This window comes from Simochromis diagramma, unplaced genomic scaffold (genome assembly GCF_900408965.1).
Source record: "Simochromis diagramma unplaced genomic scaffold, fSimDia1.1 OVJJ01000802.1, whole genome shotgun sequence".
Classification (NCBI taxonomy): Eukaryota; Metazoa; Chordata; class Actinopteri; order Cichliformes; family Cichlidae; genus Simochromis; species Simochromis diagramma.
Genome location: NW_024387492.1, coordinates 492267 through 519045, shown reverse-complemented (window position 1 = coordinate 519045; position 26779 = coordinate 492267). Strand labels below are relative to the sequence as shown.

At 43.3% G+C, this 26779-nt stretch overlaps 1 protein-coding gene across 1 annotated transcript; it reads right to left on the bottom strand.

Annotated features, from left to right (window-relative positions):
• Positions 1-562: 562 nt before the first annotated feature.
• pnocb (prepronociceptin b) lies at positions 563-26105 on the bottom strand. Its single transcript, XM_040017903.1, has 3 exons — positions 25805-26105; positions 11973-12228; positions 563-1956 (listed from the first exon to the last, which is right to left on the bottom strand). Exons 2-3 carry the CDS (start codon positions 12108-12110, stop codon positions 1303-1305), a joined length of 792 nt encoding a protein of 263 aa, XP_039873837.1. The 5' UTR covers positions 12111-12228; positions 25805-26105; the 3' UTR covers positions 563-1302.
• Positions 26106-26779: the final 674 nt, after the last annotated feature.

The window sequence follows — 26779 nt, the reverse complement described above, 5'->3', positions numbered from 1 at the left end:
TGGGTTAACATTTAAAATCCAGGTTTAAGCCATAAAAGAGGGAGAATTTATTAGGAGTCTCTTTTAAAAATGAGAAACTACTCCTCGATATTACTGATATTTGTTCATAATTACAGCTCAGATGCCAACATACTTGGTTACAGTGACTTTAACAGAGCCATGAACCACAGTTCTGATCCTCCGCCTCTTTATAACCGGAGGATGTGATGCACAGACTCCCGAGACGAATAACTTTCATGTAGCTCATCTCAAATTTGCCTCAAATCAAAATATACAGAATATCTCATCTTCTATTCTCAGACTTGATTCTCACAAGTGAAACCAAAAAGGAAAGAATTATTGTTGTTATTAATTATTATTACTGGACACTACCGTCCTTCTTTACTCAAAAATGTTTACTATTTATTTGTTTTTTAATGTTTTATGAATTTATTCTGTTAGCTCGCCGTCTTATGTTAATTTGTACTTTCAGTCTAACTCCTGGGAAAGGGGCTCGTCCGTAGACTTCCACATCCGAGCCAAAGCCAGCATCCAAGGCCAGCGTGATCGTTTCCCGGACACTAGAGGGCAGTATTGTTCCACTGACAGCAGAGCTGATGGTCATTTCTCAGAGAAACTCATGACGGGAACAGTTTGCAATAAAAACTTCCACCTTATTGCAGAAATAACAGATTACAATTGAAAAATACTTTTTACTGTCAGTGTTAATAAAGCCAGAGTCCAGAAAACCAATTTATCTCATTGTGTTTACTTAATTAGGTTTCTAAGCAGGGAATTAGATTTTTATATCATTAATAGTTGGTGCTTCAGCAGTTTCACCGTCTGATATATAAAATCATCTGATCTTGTGTCTGCTCTAACTGGGAAGCTGAGCAGTTAGCAGCTGTGTAGGAGCCGAGTATTCCTAAATCTAGGAATACTCGGCTGGACTGTGAGGAAAACAAAGTGCTGCCTTCATGTTCCAGCCAAACATGCATCAAAGTGCTTTCCACATCATTTTCAAACTCTTCAATTAAACCAGTTCTCCAGTCTCATTTGGCCACTTTTTATTATACCGACACACAAAAATATATTCAATTGCACTTCTCGAATTCTTTTATTTCACAGAATGGCATGTAAATGTGGTTAATAGGAAGGACATCACGGTCAAAACATTCTTTGTTACTTGGAGACACAAAGTGAGGCGGGGCAAGATGGCGGAGTCTGTTCTTCTGATGACGTCACAGTTCAAACTGGAGTGAGCTGCTGTGGAAAAAAAATGGTTGACAGGTTGAGGTAAGCAGAGGCGGCGCCCCGGAAGCGTTACAGTTTGTGTTGCCTCCACAGGCGGCTCATGGGGATGGGGTTGAATCTGCCGCTGCGGTTGCTCCTCATGCCCAGGTACTGCCTCAGCAGTTGGTTGACCCGTTTCTGACTGTTCCATTTGCGGGCAGATTTCCGGACGCCTATGAACCCGCCGTAGCGCTTCTGTAGCGGCCTCATCGATGAGCCCAGCAGCTTCCTGTATGCGTGGCGCCCCCTCTGAAAGCCGCCAAAGCGTTTGGATAAGGCGATGCCCTCTGAACTCTCACCTTCACCGGCCTCTAGCTGGCCATCGCTTTCCACGTTCCTCTCCTCTCTGAGCTTCTGCTCTTCATCCGTCAGACTGAGATCCAGACTCTGCAGGCCCTCCCCCTCCTCAGAGGATCCCAGCAGCGATGAGTCATACTGGACGCTGCGCTGCTCGAAGGGTGTCTCATCCCGATCCCCCTCCTGGAAACGCTCCGCAGCTGTCGACTGCACCAGTTCACTGTCAGAGTTCAGGTCGAGAGAGGTCAGCTCCAGCTCCTCTCCCGTTCTCTTGAAGAGAGCGCCTCCTTCAGAAAGTGTAGGATGGAGCGATAGCTTCACAGCGCGTTTGCATACGTCCCACGTCAGCGAAGAGGAGATGCGACCCTCGCATTCCAACAAACACACCTGCAGAGGGAAGAGAAACAGTGACGTGGTGAGGCGATCCGAAGGGGTCTTTTTGACGTTTAACTGATGAAAACACAACAAAGATCCCAAAGACTTTGAAGTCCCCTAATTACTTGCAGTCATTCAAGCGCTAATCAGGCTTAAGAAAGAAGGTGACAGTGAGGATGCTGAGAATATTGGGCTGGCAAACAATTGCAGGTGTTTAGTCCACACACCAGAGCAACATGACGGTCGAACGTAACGGTGCTGACAAGGCCTGAAGTATCTCCGTTTTCTACAATCACAAATTTTCTTTCCTTAGAACATAAATCATGGAAAGGACAAATAACGGAGCAGAGAGCAGACGCTCTTATTTCAAGTCTAACGCACATAAACTGTCTGTCTGTCTGAACATGTGCGTGTTCCCATTGATCTCTTACTGGTTGTTTCCTCACATTTCCTACATTCGAGCGCTGCTTAGCAAACATAGCAGTGTGATATTTCTGACCTGATATTTAAAGAGTTTTAGCTAGCACTGCTGTTATAGTTGCTAGTTGTTAGGAGTAGTGGTAATTTGGATCATTATATTTATTAAAGCTTAAAGCTACGAGCAAAGAATCCTACAAAGAAGGATTGCAAGGTTTCCTGGGGTGAGACGGTGGGCTTTGTACTTCTTTAAAGAAATGCAGAAGGACAGCTTTTGCAAAAAGGATGTAAATGGCTGTGGTGACCACATATTTCAAGAAGAAGACGGTTTTGAATAAGAGAGGAAGGCGCACAAAGGTGCAGTCTGAAAGAGATAAACTGCAAGGTGGTGTAAGGGGTGGGGTAGCTGGGGTGCATTGGATGGCAGCCTGCAGCATGATTCTGGACGAGAAGGGGAGGTGAACCTGGTGGTTGACTGAGGAAGTGCGGGGAAGAATTCAAAGGAAGAGGTAAGCAGAGAAGAAGTGGGCTAGTCCTCTGAGGCTAGACGTGCGACAAAGACAGAGGTGGCAAAGGAAAAGGCTCAGTGAGTTTTATGTGAAGCTGGAGCCTAACGAGGGAGAAAAATTAGTTTATCTCGGAAACTGAGAGGATGGCTGAGGAATGCAGAAGAAGTGTAAAAATAGAGCTCCAGAAGGAAAACACTTGATGAGCGATGCCAAGAAGAGTTGTTGAAGCTACGTTAAGTAGAGCGGTGACAGTCAGTACACCAGAGCTCTTCACTGTCTCTCTTTGCTGTTGGTTCCTTTTGGAGCATTTCTAACAGAACATCAAACTAAAACAATGGTTTGCTGAGCTACAGTCTGTTACTTAGCACTAATTAGCACTAGCATGTTTCTCGGTGCATTTTATTAATTCAGCTAGCTAGCCAAGCTAACTAACGTTAGCTGATGAATCAACTCTCCAAACATTTTAAGGTCATTTCTGGCTCTAAAAGACAAACCCTGCGCTGCCTAAACCTCTAATGCTGAAGCTTCAAAATGAGGAGTGGCTACATCCATCCATTATGCTGCCTTTGAATATGACACACGGTACATGTATGAACATGTTCACGGGGAAAAAGCTGCCTTTTGTGGCACAAAGTTAGATTCATGAGACAGAAAATGATGTGGCCCACAAACGAGAGTCAGGTAATAATTATGTGTTTTTTTGACTAGAAGCTGAACTGTTTATATTACATCGAGTGAATTCAACTATTTCTCATATGAAAAAGTCTGATGAGACTAATGACTGCTTCCCGAGTCCCCAAGCTGTGAAAATATGCACTGAGTTTATAGCCAAAAAGAAAACAAAATGTAAAAGCTAGCCAGTCATTTTAATCAAATAGCTTTTCTTCTAGTCAAACAGCCAAACACAAAATAATTGTATGGCCATGATTTTATGGCATTACTATATTAGTTTTAGTGCAGGCGTCAGCTGAACTAGCCTCCTTTTAACCTTGATGACTCGGGTGTCACAGAAGTTAATGGGCCTGGTTCCTGCTGTGTTCAGCATATATGATCTGCGAATGTGACACATCCATAATTTGACAAATGTGACATCGACTATTGCAAAATGATTGACAGCACAAAATTGGAGAAAAGTGCGAGGCTGTTTGAAGGACAGCAGGTAAATTATGTCTTTTGCTGACAACTATTTATTTCCGAATGACTCTTCAGCTTCAAGACGTTGTTTCCGCTCCTAAAGATTTGGAATTGAACTTTTCTGTATAGAGCGAAGTTTGTCAGCACTGATTTCCACCTCGTCTTAATGACTTTCCTGTCATAGTCGTGACGCTTGATAGTCTGACTTCAAGGACCAATGAAGAACATTTGAAGTGCATTTAAAGCTTTTTTGATGCAACAACGCCTTTTCTTGTTTAGTAAATCCAAATATATTTATCACCTATATTTTGCATCCATATATGGCTGACAGTAGGTCACAGTATTCTTCTCTTTCACCCTTTCCCAAACTCCCAAGCTTGCTGATTTCAGTTTGAGGTAAGAAGCAAATCCCATGTACTCGTCAAATCTCGCTCAAACGAGATAAATTGCATTGTTATCAGAAACCTGCTCACATCAAAGGAAGGAGAGAAGAGGGAGTTCTGCTATGAATCTATCAACAGAAATTAATTATCCATCGTAAATGAAATGAGCGCACCAGGGGATTCTCCGCAGCGGATCAATGGAGCAATCTAAAGGAGTTTATGAGCGAGAGGAAGTGCGTGCATGCACACAGTCCACGATTTATATACTCGTGAGGACAAGAGGATAAAACGGTTGAGGAAATTCTCCAAGAGGAGCTCGCTTCAAAGGCTTAATTCTCACAGAGGAGGTGGGTCAGGGCTGGCTCTTAAATACAGTGTTGAGATTTTGATGTAATAAATTCTTTGAACTGATCAGAGAAGCAGCAGAAAAGCTCCTACTTTGCTACCTAATCTTGGGGTGGACAGATCAGAGTTTAAGGCCCACCTTGATGCCAAAGGCCATGTTATGAGCCAGCTTGTGCTCACAAGCCATCTGCAAACATCTTATCAAAAGAGTTGTTCCTGTGAGGAGTGACTGATAATGGTGTACGTGACGGAGAGCCAAAGAAGTCACACTTTGCCTGCTGTGTGATGTAGTGCACAGATCCAGTTCTTCAGGGAAGATGTTCAGGTAACAAAGTCCTGCTGAAGAAATCGAACCAATGTAAACCTTTCCAAAACGTTTCCATCAGGGTGACGATTAGCGAAGGTTATCGCTATCAATAGTATATCAATATATCATATCATCAAAGTTGATATGAAAACAGTAACATACTAAAAAAATAGAAAACAGATGAAAGAGAAGGACTACATGATCTGTCAGCCCCAGAGGAGAAATTCACTGCAATTAAAAAAAATCCTGATTCTCCAGCAAGGAAATGTGAGGAATACGGGAAGGTCCCAGCCTGCACCTTTATTTACTGCATGGTTTTCTTTACATGTGATTGTATTGTAATTCTGAGTATTTGTGATTTATGGTAGTTATATAATATAATATAATATAATATAATATAAATATAATATAATATAATATAATATATAGGGTGAAGGTAACGGTGGTCCCCGTGGTAATCGGAGCACTAGGTGCGGTGACTCCCAAACTAGGCGAGTGGCTCCAGCAGATCCCGGGAACAACATCGGAGATCTCTGTCCAGAAGAGCGCAGTCCTGGGAACAGCTAAGATACTGCAGGACCCTCAGGCTCCCAGGCCTCTGGTAGAGGCCCCGAGCTTGAAGGATAGAGAGAGAGATGTGTGTGTGAGAAATTCTTAAGTGAAATGTAATATTCCTGTATGAAAAAGCAGCGCTATTGATGATAATTTGTTTCTTGAGTTTCCACCAGTAAAGCCATTGGACCCAGCTTGGCTGGAGAGCTAACCACCTGGGACACCACATGCTGTGCAGCAAAGTCAGAACAGCTGTGCAGTGTAGCATACAAACCACTGCTGGGACCAAGAGCAGAGCTGTTCACCTTGTTCTGACTGTTTTGTGTAAAAACACTTAAACGTAGGCTGATAGCATACAGTAGCTAACTTAGCTAATGGTCCAGTTCTAACAGGGAGTGTGGCAGATCTCTACAATGTTCAGCGTGAGGCCCCCAGGCCTCACAACATCTCTGTGCAACAATCAAAGGTGCGTCAGGAACCAGCTGTGGCTGTTTGCAAATACGCATAAGGGAAGCAACGCCCACACTTCTGTCGAGCAATGAGACAGAGTAATGATTTTAATTGGACGAAAGTCTGGCAGCTAATGACAAACACAGACAAAGTAACCCTGGTTACATTCTCACCTTCACACAGCTGAACTACAAACGAGAGCAGGCAGGAAACTCCGTGACTAAGAGCCACATCACAGGTAATTAGCACATATGTAAACAAAAGCTGGCATTTATAAAAATGACAGTAAGTAATGAATGTGGTGGTAGAATCTGTGTGTGTGGGTATGTGCACGGCGTGTAGGTGTGTGCACAAATAAATCAATGGGTCCTGACATTATAGCAAACAGCGGCGGCCTCACGCACACACTCTCAGTCTGGAGTGGGAGACAATGGAATTGCTCCGTGGATTCCATCTGTGGCTCAATGGGATGGCGGCAAACACAATGAGGTGCTGATCAAATGTGTCAGTCAGCGATGTAGGCCCAGGCTGATGATACTGAGAGGCAGTCTATTACAACTTCCAAAAAGGTCCCAGCTGTCTTTCCTCTGCATCATTATCAGCTAAATTAGCCGTCCTACAGCTATTCGTGGACACCCACCGACTATTTTTACCCACTGACTTTTCTCAGACTGCTTGGAATGAGATTCTGTGCCGCGTGGAAATTTTGGGTTCAGTTCGGAGAACGATCACATCCTCCCACTGTAGAGGCCGGGATTTCCTGATGGTCACAAAGAACTGCACAGGTGCTGTAGGTACTCACAGAGAAGCAACACTAATCCCTTCTGCATAAAAGTGTCTCCATCATGTCACCGTCACTGTGCATTAGTTCTAACCCAACGCTATGAGAGAAAAATAATAGGGTTTTAGGATTTTATGTTAGTCTAAGTCTGGCTCTTATGACCCAAGTGTGTGTGTGTGTGTGTGTGTGTGTGTGTGTGTGTGTGTGTGTGTGTGTGTGTGTAGATATTTTGTTTGGCACTAACCACCCATTATAACACTAATTGCCATTTGTGCATTGGCACAGAAAGAATATTGGCACTCTGCACTAACACCTGTCCACACAGGAGATGATAAGCACTTCCAGCATAAAGAGTGCTGTGTGTCTATCTATCTATCTATCTATCTATCTATCTATCTATCTATCTATCTATCTATCTATCTATCTATCTATCTATCTATCTATTGTGGGATTATAATATTATCTTATGCTATGTTATACCCCTAATTAAAGATTGTGAAATTATTATGTAGTTTTAGTTTGTAGTATTCTCCTGAATTAGAGAAAGGTGATAACTATTACAGTTATTAGGGTTAGCTGAGTTATAAGAAATACTGTTTTCAGAGAGTCAGGACCTTTTTCTGATAGTAGAGGAGACAGAGCACATTCCACGGGAGCTTCACCCCCACCGTTGTTGAAGGCAGACAAAATAGGGAGCCAAGGCCATAAGTCAGGCTCACTAGGAGTTAGAAAGAATGTGAATGTTTAGGTTTTTACGATTAGGTGGGGGCCACTAGAGGCTATAAGAGTTTGAGTAACCCTCCACCAGTTTGAGATTTGCTGTGTCCCTCTGCATGCATGTCTCCCCATCCGGATGGTTTATGCTCATAAAGTGTTGAATTGTATGGAATAAAAGATTGTTGATTGAGCATTTATACACCGAGTATCCCCCCTAATTTTGGTATGATCCGAGCTCAGGCACTAGGCGACGGAGCACAGCATGTGAGCGAGGGGGGAGAAGCTGCTGCCTGCGAGTTTGCTGTTGGAGAAGCGCAGACAGAGGAGAGCTTAAGTTCGACCAAGTTCCAAAGCAGATCATTCGTACTGTACAAATAATGTAAATATGACGGTGAATCACAAAAGATATCAAACTGATCACTTGACCCATATTACGTTACTTGCTCTTCGAGTGAATCAACAAATGGCGAAATGAAAAGTCGAACAACAACAAAGCTGTTTCTTTAGAGAGTCTCAGCTCACATGTGTGTTTATTTCATATTTTCAGTTGTTTCCCTCCACGGCTAAATAAAGCACAGAATCGGTTTGAGTTATGTACTGATGAACACAACAATGGACATAAGGAGCTTCTTTCAAAGAAAAAAGGTAGATGTTATTTTATATATTATACTTTGTATGTTGTTCAGTATATTTCTATGCAAAACAAGAGGAACAGAGAGGGAGAGAGAGAGGAGGACAGAACAGGGAGGGAACAAGAGCAGGTGACACACCTGTTGGTCACATGTTGTTTGCCAAAACTCATCAGAACATGTATCCAGTGCCTAGTGTAACTTTTTAGATACCGTTTGTTACTTTTCAAATTCTATATTTATTAAGTTTTGCAGGCTTGTTTGCACAACAAGGCTAAATAATTATTGTACTTTGGTAGAATTAAAAAACAAGTGTAGTGCAGGTCTATGATGATTTTTAGTGCTACTATCATCTAGTTCTGATTCTGGTTCTGTTTTGGTTAAGTCCTCAGTAGTCCTGATTTTGAACTGTTGTAGTCCTGTTTTAATTCCGGATCAGTTCTGGGTCTGGTTGAATTGGGGTTTAGTCCTCATGTCTTGATACAGCCCTGACTTTGTTCTGTCTCGCTGCTTAATTAAAAAGTTAGTTTAAGGTGTCCTGCATATGTGACATATTTTTTCCTACATGAAGAGATTCTTATTTGAACAAAACTCAAAACAGCCTATCCCCCCCCCATCCCACATGCATACTACCCTTTAGGGCTAAGCCCCAGGTGTATAAAATGTCTGGCTCCGCCTCTGGAGTCAACGGTATCCATTAGTGGTGCAACGGATCACGGTTGATCCGAAATCCGAACCGATCCCACTCCACGGTTCGGTACGCACGCGATCCGAAGATTCGAAAAAGAAAAAAAGTATGTGTATGGTGCGCGTGGTCAGTCTGTCCAGCGGTAGCTATGGCCAGCGCTAGTGGTTCAAGTGGAGGAGCAGAGGAGTTTGCGGCATTTAAGCAGCCCTTTGCTGCCCAGCCCGACCGGGCAAAGCTATTACAGAAGCTGCTGGGGTGTTTAGCTGCAGATGGGAGGCCGTATTCTGTTGTGCAAAACAAGCGGTTTAAACTACGATGAACGTGCTTGAGCCACGCTATGATATCTCGTTGCACGTCCACTTCAGTGACAAGATCGTTCCAAGCATGTTTGAGCAGGAGAAGTTTAAAGCTGAACTGTCCCAGGCATCTTCTGTTGCTCTAACTACAAATGGGTGGAGCTCCAGGGCAACGGAAAGCCACGTGACCGTGACCGCTCGTTATATCACAGCGGAGTGGTAGATACAAAGCCCTGCACTGCCCTATAGATTACATTAGATTAGATGAAACTTTATTTATCCCTCGGGTGGGTTCCTCCGGGAAACTCAGTTTCCAGTAGCACAGCACCGACAGAAGTTGCAGAATGTGAGCAGAAATATACCAAATATACACACATATATAAATACAGAGAATACAAAAGGGATGAATAGAATAAATAGGAATAAGCATACAAGGGAGCGGCACATTTCAAGTATTGTGAGTCTATTACACCGTTGGATATTAGCAAAAACTATTGCACAGGGAAAAGGCACTACAGCTACTTGTTCCCCCCTTGTTTCCCCTCCCTCTCCCCTCCAGCGAGCAGTTAAACAGTTTGATGGCGTGTGGGACTTTTTAAGTCTGCTGGTCCTTGACTTTGGGAGAAGCAACCTGTCACTGAACAGACTCCTCTGGTTGTTTATGGCCGTGTGCAGAGGATGCCCAGCTTTGGTCCATAATGTCCATATTGCACCTTAATTTGTTTTAATATAAGTGAGTGGAATGAGTCTTCAGTTGTTTTTTAAATGGCAAAAAATACTTAGATAAGTAAACGGCGAGTCAAATTTTTGTCTTTTTTTTCTATTTTTGCTGATCTGAAAATTGATCCGATCCGTGACTTAAAACTGTGATCCGATCTGAACCGTGAGATTTTTGAGCCGTTGCACCACTAGTATCCATGACACACAACGTAACGCTTGATAATGCGTCATGTGCAAAAGCGTCAGCTCCAAGAGCCGTGCTTGGAGAGTGCTTTGCAGTGACTCCGAAGAGTCGACTCCCATTAAGCGAGAGCCGGCTCCTTACTTAATTTATCCTCTTTTTTTTTTCACATAGTATCATTATGTGAAAAACAGAGAGGGTGAGAGACATGACAGTCAAGTGCAGTGTGTGTCTGTCCTCTCAGTGAGTGAGACAGTGGACAGCAGTGAGGAGGGCTGTGCGAGTGCATCGCAAAAACACATAGATATGCCCGACACCCGTAAACAAAACAGCATCTGGCTGCAGTTTTAAAACTTTTTTGTCTCGACTTGGTCTCAGTTTAGGCGGTCTTGACTACAAGTCTACCATGTACTAAATAAAAGTGGGAGGGAGGGTGGGGCACGAAAACAAGAACGAACAGCTGGGGGGGAACATGTGTAGATGAGAACTGGAAGGAGCGTTTGGAAATTCAGATACTTCAGTTCTAAACTGGTCATAAGTGTGAATGTGAGCTTGGCTGGTTGTCAGATATGTCCCCACATCATGATTTGCAGAAACTTCAGTTATCCCCTGATGTTCATCTATCCAGACAACACAGACAGGTACACTCGGGACAGGCACAGAGAGACGGGGAGTCACTGAGCCACACGTCCACACTTCACCAGTTAGTCTGACATGCCTGGGTTTGATTCTGAGCAATGAGGCAACAGAAAAATGACCGAGCCACACGAGGCTCCAACCTAGAACCCTGTCACAGTGATAACCGCTGCATAACCGCCCTGCTCCCTGCACGTCCTTTCCCGCAGTTTCAGCCTGCTTGCTTCTTCCTGTCACCTGTGCAGGTAATAAAGTAATCAGCAGAAGCAGCTCCAGTGTCAGCACTGTACAAAGTGGAACATGGTGTCATTCATCGAGACTCTGCATGAGCTGGTAAAAATCCTGCAAACGCACACTTCTAGTAGACTTAGAGACTTAGAGCTGTTTATTGTCATTGTGCAGTTTCTTGCACAGCGAAATTGGGTAGCTGGACCACAAAGGTGCAAAAGTAAGAAGAAGAGAAACCAATATACAACGAAGGCGGAAAATAAATAAATAATTAAATAAATAGAATAAAATTAAAAAAAACAATGTATATGTATACATATGTGAGTGGAACTATATACATGGTGTATGTGGAGGAAACATTGAAACAGACTGGGACCAAAATAATTGCACAGAACATGGAAAGACTGAGATATTGCACATAGATGATCCACAGCAGTGTCAGGGTGGATGTGTTGGGGAAGTCTTTACACACTCTTAGCTTGCATTAAGAGCTCTGACAGCCCACGGGAAGAAGCTGTTCTTTAGTCTGTTGACTAATAATAATAATAATAATAATAACTTTATTTATAAAGCGCTTTCAATGTCCCTTTGTGACATGAAATCTGGATTTCTACTATTCTTAATTATTGTTGCCACCACAATTCTGCTCTGCACGAAGAACCCTATAATATTTTGGATGGATGTTTTGGTGACTGATTGAAATATGCTTCATACCTTAATTCTTGTGAAAAAATAAATATTTTATACTCTTCTTGCTGTTTTTGAGGTGAAAACACAACAATGTAAATGGTTGACAGCACACAGAGAAAGCTTATGCACAATGACAACCAGACAACGCAAAAACACAACATAAGTAGTTACATTACAGAGCAAACAAAGCACACACAGGACTATCGAACTGTACACGATGCGTTACAAAGACACTCTAATCAATAACTCACTGGATCACCATCATGGTCCCATCAGGGTGCTGATGGCTCGCTGCAGCTGCACACATGCGCTGCGGTGTTGACATGCATTCACACAGAATTACAATGATACACACATGTGCTCACCATGGTGTTGAAGGTTTGTTCCAGCTGCTGTTGCTGCAGGAGCAGTCCACAGGCCATACATTGCCCCTGACAGTCGCTGCATCCAGGGGTGAAGAGACATGCCAGCAGGACCACCAGGCACCACAGAGGGATCTTCATCGCTCAGCGCACCCAGACAGGCAGCGACAAAGAGGAACCCAGCAAACAGAAGAGTTCAAAACAAGGAGTCAGCAGCTGGAGGATCTGGGCGGTAAAAGCTGTGGGATCTGGGTCCAGCCTGCAGGGAGAGAGAGCGGACAGACTGACAGGAATACTGCATGAATTCCAACTCGCAGGGATAATTTGGTGGATTTGGCCGGCCAGTCGAAGCGTTGGTGGTGGGAGAGTGTTCATCAAATAACAGGAAATGGACAGTGTGGGTGGAGAGAGAGAGAGCACAACCTGAGGCAATAAATGATAAAATGGGCAATTTCCAGTGGACAGGAATCATCCTGTGCAGGCTGGAGGGTTGGATCGCAGATCGAAATCATACACCGCAGGCTGGAGATTAGTAAGAGCCCATATGTGCCTCCACAGATTAGCTTGAAACTACAACACAGGTCATTTCCTGAGGCAGCAGGAATCCGCACACAACAGTGATTGGACGATGATAAAATGGGCATTAGAGTCAATGTTGAGGAAAAAAATATGCTAGCAGTGAAGAAATGTGTGAAAGGACGCGTGCGCAGGCTGAGGAAGAATAACCGGTGAGATAGACCCCAGCATCTGGTGTGGGCTCTACCTGTCTGACCCCCATTTATTCTGCCACGCACCACCGAATCAGCCAATAACAGCAATAACAAAGAGAAAAACAGAGCAGCATAGATTGCTGCTGCTTGATAGAAATATTCCACACTCTGTCTGCAGGCTTAAAGCCGGCACCCAAGGCCCTCATGCTCGTGTTTGCCAAACTATAAAAGTTTAGGAAACATGTTCTCTGTTTTTCACATATTAACAGCTTTATTGCTGGAGCTGCTCAATCTGTTGACCTTAAAGGAGAGGTCAGAGGTCAAATAAGAAATACTAATAATGAAGTACTTGCTATATATCGACGATACACACCACACTTGTAAGAATCACAGTTTGTAAATTTGTCAGATTTCCCACCAGTAAATCCTTAAGGTCAACTCAGGCTACGTGCACACCGGCCCGGATAGATTAGAAAACTGCGTTTTTGTCTGAAAACGCTCCGCGTCCACGTTTCAGTCGTTTTCACAGACTTGTGCGTCCACATTGAAACATCTGAAAACACTTACGTACCAGTCCTGCGCATGCGTGAAACGCAAGAAGATTCGGCCTGCCTCATTTCTGTCTGCGGCTTATTCACGTTCCGGCTCGTTGAAATGTGGAGGAAAAGCAGCGAGTTTTTAAATGGACTCACAATGAGGTGGAGTTGTTGCTGCGAGTAACACAAAAGCACAAAGTTGCAAAAGCGAGTGAGAGTTTGAAGAAAAGCTCTCTGAAGCACGTGCAGACTGATGTTACTCTTTAATAGGGCTGTCAATAATTGGTCACATGACTGCATCACATGACTAACTCATCGTTTTAGAAACTGTGCGTTTTCGCTGTCCACACTGCGACGCGACAGCACCGTTTTGAAACGTATTCGTTTTCGAGAGCGTTTTCAAAACACTGCGTTTTTCTTTGAGGAAACTGTGTCTCAGTGTGGACGGGAGGCCAAAACGGAGAGAAAACGATGCGCATTAGTGTGGACGTAGCCTTAAAGGTCTTAAGATGTGAGCAAAGTTTGGATTGTTACTCTACACCTCGACAAAACGTTACCAGGATTCAATCTCTCACGCTATTACGTTTACAGAGAGAAGGACATGTATGCAACCAAAAACATAACCTGCTTGGCAGAGCTAAAAACCTTACAGGTGTATGAAACTGAAGGGGAGCACAGACCACACAGTCATGTATGTGAATCAGCAGAAGGGAAGGAGGATATTAAGGACGTTCAGCCGTTTTCTCGTGGTATTAGATGCGCTGCTGGTCTCAGTCTTTAAGTATTCACTAGCTGTTTGCACGTGCACGATTACTTAGGGGGTCGTGGAAGTTTGGGGAAGGTGGCAGACCTGCAGAGCAGCCAGAGTCAGGGAAGACTGGGACGATGTTCCTCCCCCCGGTGGGTCTCCTCGGTTCACATTTACAAACTAAAAGAAGAGGCGTTGGTGCCATCAACAAAATGAGCCAATATTTTTCTTAAAATGATCGATTTTTCCCGTTAGATATGTTTTCTGTGTTCTCGTGTGAATAAAGTGGGAATCACCGCTTTCTCTTTTTATTTACATTTTAAACAGCGTACCAGCTTTGTGGGAGTCGGAGGACAATATTAGCGTTTCCACTTTGTTACATTTCCACTCGTAGTCAGCAGCATCTGAAAGCAGTCATGTGTGACTCCAGCCCATTTACACAAGTAGAAATGGTTTTATGGGAAATCATTAGGGTAGCTGTTTGTTTGCTTTGCAAAGATCACTTGGTCGCCTGCTGACTAAGCCCATTTCAGATAGTTAGACTCTCCTGTAAGCAGCTCTCGCCAAGTAAGTCGAACAAACGAGTAAACCAGGAAAATGTGATGGCGTCGGCCTTCGACAGGCGTCAGAATCACAAAGATCCACCTTTCACACATTAATTATATTCAAACAGCGTGTTCATGTGAATACTGTTAAAAGGGGTTTTGTTCACATCATTAATAATAGTTGTAGTGAAATGTTTTGGTAACTAGATAATGGACCTCCACACATTCAAAGGCTCATTAAAAACATTATTATAATTTTTAGCTGGGGCCTGAATATCTGTGAGGTCGAGCAGCGCAGCATGACATGCAGATATGCAATCTATGTAGAGCAGTCCCAGTGTTTGCACCGTGTCAGGACAGGGTTACATAAGGTCAACCCCGACGCTGCGGCGTCACTCGTTTGAGTCAGGACGTTTCAAACTGACTCAAAAAGCCTTGAAAATACATTTTGTGAAGCTGTTTGCAGTCAGAGCCGCACTTCGACTCATTGACAAACACATTTACAGCCTAAACAGAAAATGTCTGAGCTTCCTTCACATGAGGGGTTCTGAAAAGTTGATGTAACGAACGCCGCTGCGCCGCTCGGGGCGTGCAATAACCCACGTGTTGGCGAACGGGCGCGCCAAACGAATTTTTGAACTATGACAAAGATGCTTTCTTCCCCACACGGTGACTTGGTTTGATTTAAAGTCGTACAGAAATATTTGAGATCAGTATTTGATGGGGGGGTTTTCCTGCGCCTGCTTGGTGGTGAACAGGCTTCCTAAAAGCTCTGATGGGGATAAATTACCACCACTCCTGGCTGCTTTGGCCATTTTGAATGAAGGCTATTACTTTGTGGATATTAACAATTAATGGACCGGGCGGTCTCGAGATTTGTGTAGCAGATGTAACAGTGAGCTGGCTGTAAAGATTTGCACGGATCGGCCAGTCACAGACGTGATTGCCGTCGATGTTGCATCACCTGGACACCTCTTCCCTCCCTTCGCACACCCCTTAATGCCCTGTAATTCGTCTCATTAACAAAAAGTCCAGCGCCGTTATTTGCATCTCTAAACAGGTTTTAGGTGGAGTACACACACGTTGTATATGCCTCAAAGCATAGTGTTTTTTATGGTGTCATTCCCGTACTGTGGTCACTTTCATATCGTTTGCTTCTGGTGGGAGCTCATGCATATGCAATTTGTGTGTCTAAAATGAGTTAATATTTCAGCAAATGCAGATCCGGTGCAGCCACGTGGAAATGCACACAGAGTTAAGCAGTGAGTTCAGATGTGTGTCGCCCTCTCGTTTGCACACAAGCCTACGCAGCAATGTGTTAAACGGCTTTGAGAGAACTGTTGTTGTGATTCGCCACCACATTAAATACCAATACATTTTGTCTTAAGATCACAACGTACGTTAATACATCACCAAACAACTGTGCGTCCAAATGAAGATTACCATTCAGGATCGAGCCTGTAATAATAGTAATAATAGTACTGCAAATTTAATACAGGATTTACTTATTAACGGAGCTCTGCTCACTGAAGATCGGTGGGGGGTAGAGGATCTTCATTTAACTGATGAAGGCTGAAAGCAGTTAAGTCGAGTGATGAGCAAAGTGAGCGAGAACAGGGTAGAGGGTAGGGCTGCCATTCCTCCCCACTGAAAGGAGTCAGCTGTGGGAGGCGGCCCTGTAAGGGGACCTGCACCCAGATAAGCAGATAGAATATATGACATCGATTAGCTAGATTGTAATATCATTTTGTGCAGGCATTTGTGATCCCTGCAGGATAACCTTTAATCCCACAAAAAACATAAAAACCTTTAGTACTTGACTGTTTTGTGAACTTCCTGACATTGAACCTCACAAAAATAAAACACCTTTAAACCACTAAAATGGCTACTGGACACATGATGTTTGCATTTCTTTGGGACAGCTGTGGACCGCCTAAAAAGACACCATGAATTAATCTGCAGCAGTCGATATTAAAGCATTCCCGGTGTGTGTGGAACTGCCACTGTGCCCAAGAGCCACAGGAGTCTCAGCTTATCCACATCTCAATCACATCAAACTCAATTTGTGTGACACTTTGAGCCACGGACCAACACCCTCCTTTCTCTGCCCGATTTTCTGTAATGATTCGCTTCTCCATCATCCAGTTTAGCCACCTATAATTCTGAATACTATTTTAGTTATCCTCAACATTTCATATCATTTCCAGAGAAGGCAGTTAATGGGGTGCAGGGGGAGGATATGCACTGTGCTGACTGGGAGGCTAGGCCCCTACACAGCCTTTTCCCGACACCGCTGGAGCCGGGGAGAGAGTCGTATTCGAAAACAGGGCTTCATCGTGCGTAAATATAAAAACCTTGGCATTCTTAACGAACGCTGACATGAAAGCAAAAAGAAAATGGGCTTTAACGAAGGGGCCTGACGTCCCTGTACTTTTCAGATGATTCTTCCCATCTCGCTGAAATGAATGCTTTTACCCAGTTCTTTCCAAAACATATATTGTCCTGAGCTTCCATTAGAGTTAACTAAGACCCTGAAAGTCTTACGTGTCCTCAAGAGAAATGTTTTTCCCTTTGAATCAGAGAGGAAGCAATCAGAACATAAAAGGGCCACCGCTCTCATGCATTTGCTTTTGTTATCTGAGTACATTTCTTGTCAGAGCTGAAAATGAACAATCAGAAACATCTGCGGTAATTTTTCTACCAGTTTACTGTCCTTAAAGAAACGTAATGAAAATCATTAAGGGCAGCGTGGAGGTCAGAAACAGGTGAGTGATCTGTTTTTTACTTTTTTGTTGAAGGAAGGTAATCAAATTGTTTCAAAGAGCAGACAAGTGCCTTTCAATGTCGTTTCAGCCCAGATCTTTTTTTTATTTTAGGCTGTTATGAAATGTATTACTTCAAAAAGAGCTCATAAAGGTGTATTTAGTTTTACATAACGAAAAAAAGAAGTGACAGACTTTAGTTTTATTTATTCATAGACTTCATCAACAAGGATGGACAACACTATTTTCCAAGTTAAGAGCCATTTTATGCATGAACTTTGTGAGATCAATTGGATTGATCAATCAATCAATCCATCCACCCATCAATCAATCCATCAATCCATCCATCAATCAATCAATCAATCAATCAATCAATCAATCAATCAATCAATCCATCCATCCATCCATCCATCAATCAATCCATCAATCCATCCATCAATCAATCCATCCATCCATCCATCAATCAATCCATCAATCCATCCATCCATCCATCCATCCATCCACCCATCAATCAATCAATCAATCAATCCATCCATCCATCCATCCATCCATCCATCCATCCATCAATCAATCCATCCATCCATCCATCAATCCATCCATCCATCCATCCATCAATCAATCCATCAATCCATCCATCCATCCATCCATCCATCCATCAATCAATCAATCAATCAATCAATCAATCAATCAATCAATCCATCCATCCATCCATCCATCCATCCATCCATCCATCCATCCATCAATCAATCCATCCACCCATCAATCCATCAATCCATCCACCCACCCATCAATCCATCCATCCATCCATCCATCCATCCATCCATCCACCCACCCATCAATCCATCCATCCATCCATCCATCCATCAATCCATCCATCAATCCATCCATCCATCCATCCGCTTCCGCTTATCCTTTTCAGGGTTGCGGGGGGCGCTGGAGCCTATCCCAGCTGTCATAGGGCGAGAGGCGGGGTACACCCTGGTCAGGTCGCCAGTCTGTCGCAGGGCTAAGACACAGGGACAGACAACCATTCGCGCTCACATTCACACCCATGGGCAATTTAGATCAATTAACCTATCCCTACAAAGCGCATGTCTTTGGACATGCACTATTTCAGGTGTTTGCCTTATAATTTATTCAGTATAATAACCAGGTTAACAATTTACATTTGCTGTTATTCACATTATAGTACACGTGTTGGCTTGCCTTAAATAGCCTTAGCTAACTCTTTGGTCAGGTGCAGTGTTGATTCTGGACCGACGCCATCGTGCTGATGTACGACACCAACGCAGGGATGGGGTGGAGGGTAGGAGCGTAGATCCACACAGACACTGTGCCAGTCTGTCTGCTCTACTCTTTCTGACTTTTGAGGGAGAACCAAAAATACTGGAGCTCCTCCACTTGGGAGCAGAAACTATTCCCAAGCTGGAGTGGGCAGTCCAGCCTTTCCTGGCTGAGAACCACTGCCTCAGACTAGGATGTGCTAATTCTCCACATGAAAACACAGCCGTCCTCAGTATGCTAATACTTTTTATACGGTCTCTGAAAAAAGTACCCTGTTGTGTTTCCAACAAGTGAACAGGGGGATTCATCCTGTACGTTTGTGTACAAAGTTGCAAAGTGAAGTGAATTAATAAAGCTAACGATGGGGTAAATTAGCATTATCAGCTTTAATAAAAGGTGGAGAGGGCATCCACGGTGTCACAAATGTGAAGAAAAGCTCCATGCTCGTCTGACAAAGCTCTGACTCACTCCATCTCATCCATTAGGTGTCTGCATAAAGCTGAAGAGCACAATGGAGTCTGCTAATGCATAGATAACCCAGAGGTCCCTCGCTCTCAGCTTCCCTCTTTCTCCCTTTTTAGCATCTTCTGTACTTTCCCATTTTTCGCTGCCTCCTTCTTCCTCCACTCGTCTCCCAACGTCTCTCCTTTCCCACATTTATGAATTTTAGCTGATGTGTTATCTCTACAGAGATATTGCAGAGGTTTCCAGCCTTTTCCACCGGTTGGAGATCTTAACTCCTGGTCATTAAGATCAACCTGGAGCCAGGAGCCATGAAAGATGGATTGCATGAAGATGCGATCACTTAAAAGGGGGAAGATGATTAAAATTTCTTCTCTGCCTATTAAATCTCACGGACCATTAATGGTGTTAGATTTATTCTTCATATTCTGGGATTTATGACTGTTTTATGACCTTACGCTCTCCAGTCACTTCTGGGAAATGTGTTGATCTGAGATAATAGTCCAGTGTGGTTTTGTGTGGAAAAGACAAAGATACTGATTCAAAAGTCTTATTCTCATACACGTTTTAGATGCCTGTGAACAAATGCACACAAAACAATCTTTTAAAGCATAGGTGTCAAACTCTGGCCCGCGGGCCAAATTTGGCCCGCAGCCTAATTACATTTGGCCCGCGAAGCCATACCAAATTACTATCAGAGCTGGCCTACTGGTATTATACAGCTAATATATATATTGTTTAGTATTAAGCTTTGCTTGTTCCATATTCAGTTTTTTAGCAAAATGTGTTTGAGTCCATAAGAAAAGATTCATTCTTATATCTGGAGGAATAAATATATTTCAATAAATATTAACGTTAGCCCGCGACTTTGTTCCAGTTTTGAATTTTGGCCCACTGTGTGTTTGAGTTTGACACCCCTGTTTTAAAGGATTACTTCATGGAAATACACAAACACACTCATTTGTAGCTAAGACAAATTAAACTTTCACGGTGCTCACGAACAACAACATCTTTTTTTCCAAAAGTTGCATCTCAGCTGCTCTAGATGATCCAGAGTCATGAGGGTAAAGACTTCAATAGAAAGTAAATCTGTTAAATGAAAATACACAGACTGGAAAGAGAGGCTCTTTTAAATGTCTCTCGTCTGAAGGTAACAAACTGACTGCCACTCACCTCCTTTGTAGCAAGGTGAAGGCATTAATGCAAATCTCAACCCCTGAGCGCATGAAAGCCACACGTCTGCAAGGTGAAGTCCCACTGTGAGAACGTGGGATTTGTTTCTGTGGTCAAGTGAGACAGGAAACAGACTGTTGTCACCTCAATGACATTTTTCTGATTGTAAAAATAAACCGTGTTTACAAAAGTGCCTGAAAAATACAAATGCTGAATTGAACTTCATTAGCTTCCTCTTACAATATGACATCATGTTTTTGGAGTTTAATAACTACAAACTACTCGCTGCACTTTTCCTAGTCTGTACTTCCAGGACGTGTTTCCGTATTTCAGATTAGATCTAAAACACGAAGCGTCCTGAACCTTGGTTGTGTTAATGTGATTATACACGAAACAGTAGATAAAACCTCGAGAGCAAAGTTATCATAGATTGCTTTTTCCAGCCTATTAGTTTAGTTTCACCGCTGTTCCTTTCAGTTTACTTCTTATCTTCAACAGAAAGCGTTTGCTTTTAATGTTCATTGTGAAGCTGCTCGTGCTGACAGAAAGAGTCAAAAACTAAAACATTCCCTCCACAATTGTATTTAATCTCAGATTCTTTAGTTAAAATATCCTTTTTAAGGGTTTTTCTGTCAGTAGTTAGTCTAGTTTTTGTCACTCTACTAGTTCTAGTTATGAGTGGATCTGGCCATCTCGCACAGAGAGGGGCAGCCAATCAGAAGAGAGCGTCAGAGAAGCTACAAGTGCTTGTGTTAGACAGTGGATGCACTCACTGTGGTCCAGTACAATGTAAATACGGATTATATTTAAATATGAATCATGGACACCTGTTCTAGAAGAGTCCAAGAATAAAACGATGGAGGAGGATATGAACATAACTCCCCCACTTTAACACTGTTATTACTACTGCAAAGGGCTGTTAGCCTTCCCTGCATTATGATCAATCATGTCCCCATTTAAAATTCCAACGCTAGTAAAAATAAATTCTTATTGACCTTCATGGTTAAAGAATATTCTGTGACTTCACTCGATAGTTGTTCTGTCTAAAAATCACAAAAACAAATTTCAAAATCACAAAGTCAGTTAGTGCCACACACAGTGCAACACCACTGAAATACACACCACATATGGCTCCCTACACACACACAGACACACACACAGCTGCTGGATCATCAGCCGTGGAAATCCAGCCTGTGCGGCCACAGATAAACCGTTGGTGACTCAGCGCACCGTTCAGACCGGCAGGAGCAGCAGGAGCTGCAGCAGGAGCAGCAGCAGGAGCAGCAGGAGCAGCAGGAGCTGCAGCAGGAGCAGCAGGAGCAGCAGGAGCAGCAGGAGCAGCAGGAGCAGCAGGAGCTGCGCTTGCAGTTGTGCCCCGGCAGATCCTAAAACGACTAATCTGAGAGAATGCTCTTAATCCGATTTGGACTTTCTGCCACGGCTGCAGCAGATTTCAGGATTGGAACTATTACCTGGCCCATTGCACCATTTAAGAAATGTTATTGTGACACAGATAAACAAATTGACTGGTTACAGGGTAAAGAGGTCAAGAGTAGGCAGGGACATTGGTAGGAAGGGGTGAGAGGACAGGAAGTGAGAACCGGCCGATAAGAGCCGTGAGAAATTCCCCAAGAAGTTTAAAACTGATTCAGAATGAACGATGTCAGCTGTGGAAAAAATCCCTCTGTTGGTCTTGAATCTTTTATTACACAGGCAATTTTTTATCATCCCGAAGTGATATAACTGGCAGGATACAGTAGTGTGTTATGAAAGGAGGCAGATGGACAAAGAGGAGGGCAACAGGAGAGAGGAGGCGACAACAGGTGTGTGTGTCAGGACGCTCACATTAAACACAGCATCACAAAAACATCATGTAAAAACTCGCTTTCTCATCATAATCACATTCGGGTTTTTAGTGAAGTTGTATTGTGATGGTTTCTTTTCATTGTCCAGTAAGCAGTGCTCTCTATAATGGTTATTCTGGGCACAGTGTTTATGTCTAATCAGTGAAGTTATTATCGGGTACCTCAAACATGTGAGCGCAGGGCTGTGTAACTTCATGCAGAACTGTCAGGTTTACTGGCGCCGGCATTTAAAACTCTTCATACATGTTTGGTTTATAATCAAAAAAGGCTTTCATGAAGGTGAGATTGTATTTCTGTTGTTTTAGTATATTTTTTAGTATTTCTGTCAATTTTTATTATTACTAGCAAAGCCCTACATGCTGCTTTGGTGTTAGGTCAGGATCTATAGGCAGGTAAACTGGCCAGAAAAACACTGATTGTGATTACATAATACATTTGTTAGATACCATACTGTCACCAATATAAATATGCAAAATGAAGAATATGTTAAAATTAAAATCAGATTTAATATTCGTACTGTCGCTGTTATCCTCATATTGTTCTCATCATATTTTCCAGACTTTAAGCATTTTTGTAGCTGGTTATTTGATCATCAGACACTCAGATTACAAATTTGCATCGACTGTTACAATATGTTGTGTAACGAATGTAGCACGCACACACTCAACTTCAACAGACGTCCACATTTGTAAAGTCACCGATTAGACGATTATCCGATTTATATCAAATATTTACATGTGTCACATGGATGTGAGCGCTCACGGTGCCCTAACCAAGGTTTATGTAAGGTTTCATCAGGATTGGTGGAAAACACAAACATGCACACACCCATGTGCTACAATCGTTATAGTCTTAGTTTTATCATAAATACTAATAACACAAGTGCTCTTAATGCACATTTAAAATAATCCAGCGCTGTATGCAATAATACAGTGATGAAGACGACCCCACCTCCTGTAATTTACACCTATGGCTGTACTGTGATGATGTCACATATCAAGAGCTTGAGGAGGGAGTGGGTGGGGGTGTGACGCCACTCCTCCACGCTGCACCCACAGGGTAAGGGTTCGATCCTGTGAGGAACGGCGCGATGACACGGGTGGCTGTAGCTCAGGTGGTAGAGCAGGTCGGCCACTAATCAGAAGGTTGGTGGTTCGATCCCAGGCTGCCTCCTGGCTGCATGCCAAATATCCTTGGGCAAGATACTAACCCCGTGTTTGCCTACTGGTGGTGGTCAGAGGGCCCGGTGGCGCCTGTGTCCGGCAGCCTCGCCTCTGTCAGTGCGCCCCAGGGCAGCTGTGGCTACAATGTAGCTGCCATCACCAGTGTGTGAATGAATGGGTGAATGACTGAATGTAGTGTAAAGCGCTTTGGGGTCCTTAGGGACTAGAAAAGCGCTATACAAATGCAGGCCATTTACCACTCCAGATTTGGTTTTATCTTTGAAATTCTCTTTGTCTTAATCTCTACTTCCTCACATCTGCTGGAAGAATCAGAACTCCTGCTGCTGGAAAACAACACGATGTTATCTCTCGTTGCTTCTGTTCTTTAGGAAACCTTATCGAATGCAGACTGCAGAGCACACCGATCGAGGAGGTGCAGTTCTCTCTCTACAACAGTCTCACTAAAATTCTCCCAAATATTAAGTGGGGAAACGTTGCACCCCTCACATCCATTACTGGTTTCTTTCCCACCATCAGATCAGCTGAGCATATCATTGCTACTGTTTCCATCAGTGGCTCAAGCAGCTTTCTTTTAATTGGAAATAGATTTGTACCTGGGGCTAAACGCTCACGTGGGTGACATCTCTTCAGCAATCACTCTCTGCGTCGCTTATGTCCTTCACAGTGGGGGAAAAAATCACACCCCTGATCAAGGTGCATTAAAAGCCTGGAAAGAATATTACGCCAGTGCAGAGCAGAGCGTAGTGCACATACATCGGCTGAGGCTGGGGCCGGGATTGGATGTGCGGGAGACGGAGGGAAACCTGGACGCTCCCATGACATTCCTCAAACCTGTACAGGTTATTTAGTTTGATGCGACCCCAAAATGAAAGAATGTGCCTCAAACATTCATTGAAAACATCGAATGTGTGAATCCACAAAGAATATTGGAGAAAAATGAAAGGTTTTCACACAAAAGGGACATTACGCCCTTAATGATGCGCTCAGTTCTGCAGTATTAATTCCCCACTGGCTCTGGCTGTACAGCTGAAATTCTGCAGAGTGTTATGCAGCTGACATTGTGTCATCATTGATCTGGTCGCTGTTAAGCTGCGTTGACACCTGTGCGAATCCATTGGACATGGACCCAGGGAAAGCAATCTAGCACGGCCACACAAGCTCCTTACTTTATCCAAGTGAGGAAACAGAAAAAAGAAGTGTTGAACTGCAAAATAGCTGTACATGTAGCAGCGCGGGGGCAACAGATAACAGGTAAACCTGCTGTTTCACAAAACAGACCCCCATTAATATGCATATATACGAATAAACAGCAAGAAATCTTAATGAATATTTACAGAGAGGCTCTAAAAAGCCTGTAAACGCTTTAATCGGTTCAATCTTTAGCGTAGGCAGCAGAAATCCTAAAAGCAGTTTCAGATGACTACAGGCAGGATGCTCGTAACGCACTGGCAGCAGATCCTTTTTTCTTTTTTGCTTCTTTACAAAAATAAAAGAAATTGAAAATGAAATCGTGACATGCTTTGGCAATAAAACGAGTTGTAGATTTAACCTGTTTCAGATCTAAAGTAACATGGAGTCAGGTTTAGAAATGGGATTACTTTCACGCATGATCTTTAAACACGAATACACTGAGACGGGGGGGTCATTCCACCTATTAGTTCAGTGGGACTGATATACCTCTAAAACAGTTAAAACAGCGCCTCTGTCCTGTAGCCATCTGTCATCAAACATCCCCCTCGTGTGCACACATTTATCTGGGAATGGCACATTAACCACCCATTTTCTTCCTGTCTCTGCGAGGATCGTCTTTACTGATAATGGCCAAAGATTATGCACATTCATTACCATTATCATTAGAAGCATCATTATCACGCGCTTTCAGCTGATTTTCTGGAGGTTTTTCTGTGGTACGGTTTGAAAGTGAAAAACAGCTTCTTAATATTAATGTTTTATTCAGTCAGATCAAACTAACCTGCTGGTGCTGTTTTCTCTTTTTTTAAAAACACAAAAAAACAGGAAAAACTGTTTATTGATTTCTTCTCCATCTCAATCATCTGTGTTGATTTGACCACTTCTGCATTGTTAGCTGTGTTAGGTTAAAATCACGTCAGCCCAAAAGCTGCTGAGTGACTAAGTGCTTTCTCCACACGATCTGGGACTCTCTCTCTCTCTCTGGTTAATTAAGTAGTAATCAGGTGTGGTGTCTTTACTGCTGATGATAACTGTGCTACCTTTAGAGCCGTGGGGACACAAACTGGGTAATGGAAAAGATTGCTTCAGGTGAAGGAGGATTATTTACAGGATTACCTCTTAAGTCAAAATCAAAACCACAGAGCCAAAGAGAGACAAAGTAGAAAGGAAAAGGCAGATGTAGGAGGTGAATCCTGACGGTGGTTGCCTTAAACAACAATATTCCCCCAGGATTAATGCACAATGCATGGGACACACAACAAGAGCTTTCCTAATTAACTATTGTCTCCTTTAAATAATCCAGGAAGTGTAACAACACAATCTCTCTACACAGGTAGACTCGCATAAATAAAGTCACATTTGAGCGCTTGCTTACCTGGATGTGTGAAGATGTTCTCACAGTCTTTGCCTTCTGTGGCTACAGCAGAGTTTGGGTGGCTCAGCTCGTATCCTTAGGCTCGGGGTTTCAACAACTGAGTGCATGCCTCCTCTGAGGCTTCTTATAATGGCACACCCCTTCCCTCCTGGCTCAGCCCTCCAGTTCCCCCTCACCTCCCTCCCTTCTCCTGTATATCACCACTCGCATCACCGTAGAGAGCTAGAGAAAGGGGTGGATTCCCCCATTCAGTTACGCACAAACCCCCAGCCATACACACAAACGGTTGGCCCGCGCTGACGCAGGAGGTATTGCCTACGACACCAATTTCATCTTCATTGAGCCAACTGATGAGGCTCTAAAAATATGCATCATCACAAGATTTATCCAGAAGCTCCATATCTAAGGTGTCCTTAAGGCCCACGGCCTCGACACCAGCTTCCTGCCGAGGTCAGGGAGACGACGGCACTTTGGATGATTTTTTGACTATGACTTAGAAAAGCAGCGTCACGGATGGAGGGAGAAGGTCACGGGTCGATAAAGTTGTTTAAGCTGGAAAAGAGTAACATAACATGCCTTTTGTTGGTGGCAGTGGGGCCTTGAACAGTATATTATTTTATGGAACAATGACCAGGGTAAGGCAGTCAACAGGCAGAGCGTGCAGCCAATCAGGGCCTAGAGACAGGTATGAGTCATGGCGGATATTTGGGGCTGGAGCAGGGGGTTGAAGGTTTGTCCCACGGTGCTGAGAGCTTTCTTTTTTCTCTTTTAATTTATGTCGTGTGTTTTGATAAGGTGATAATGATGTCGACAGAAAGAAGAACAACGACATAAAAAGACTGAAACTGGGAAAATTCAATATTGTGGCTGATCTGAAGCAGACGATGTGGCCAGATGTGACCGGCTGTACTAAAATTGTCCAGGGAGCTCCACTGGGTGGGTGTGGTGTGACAGGTTTAAGTTACTCTCCCATTA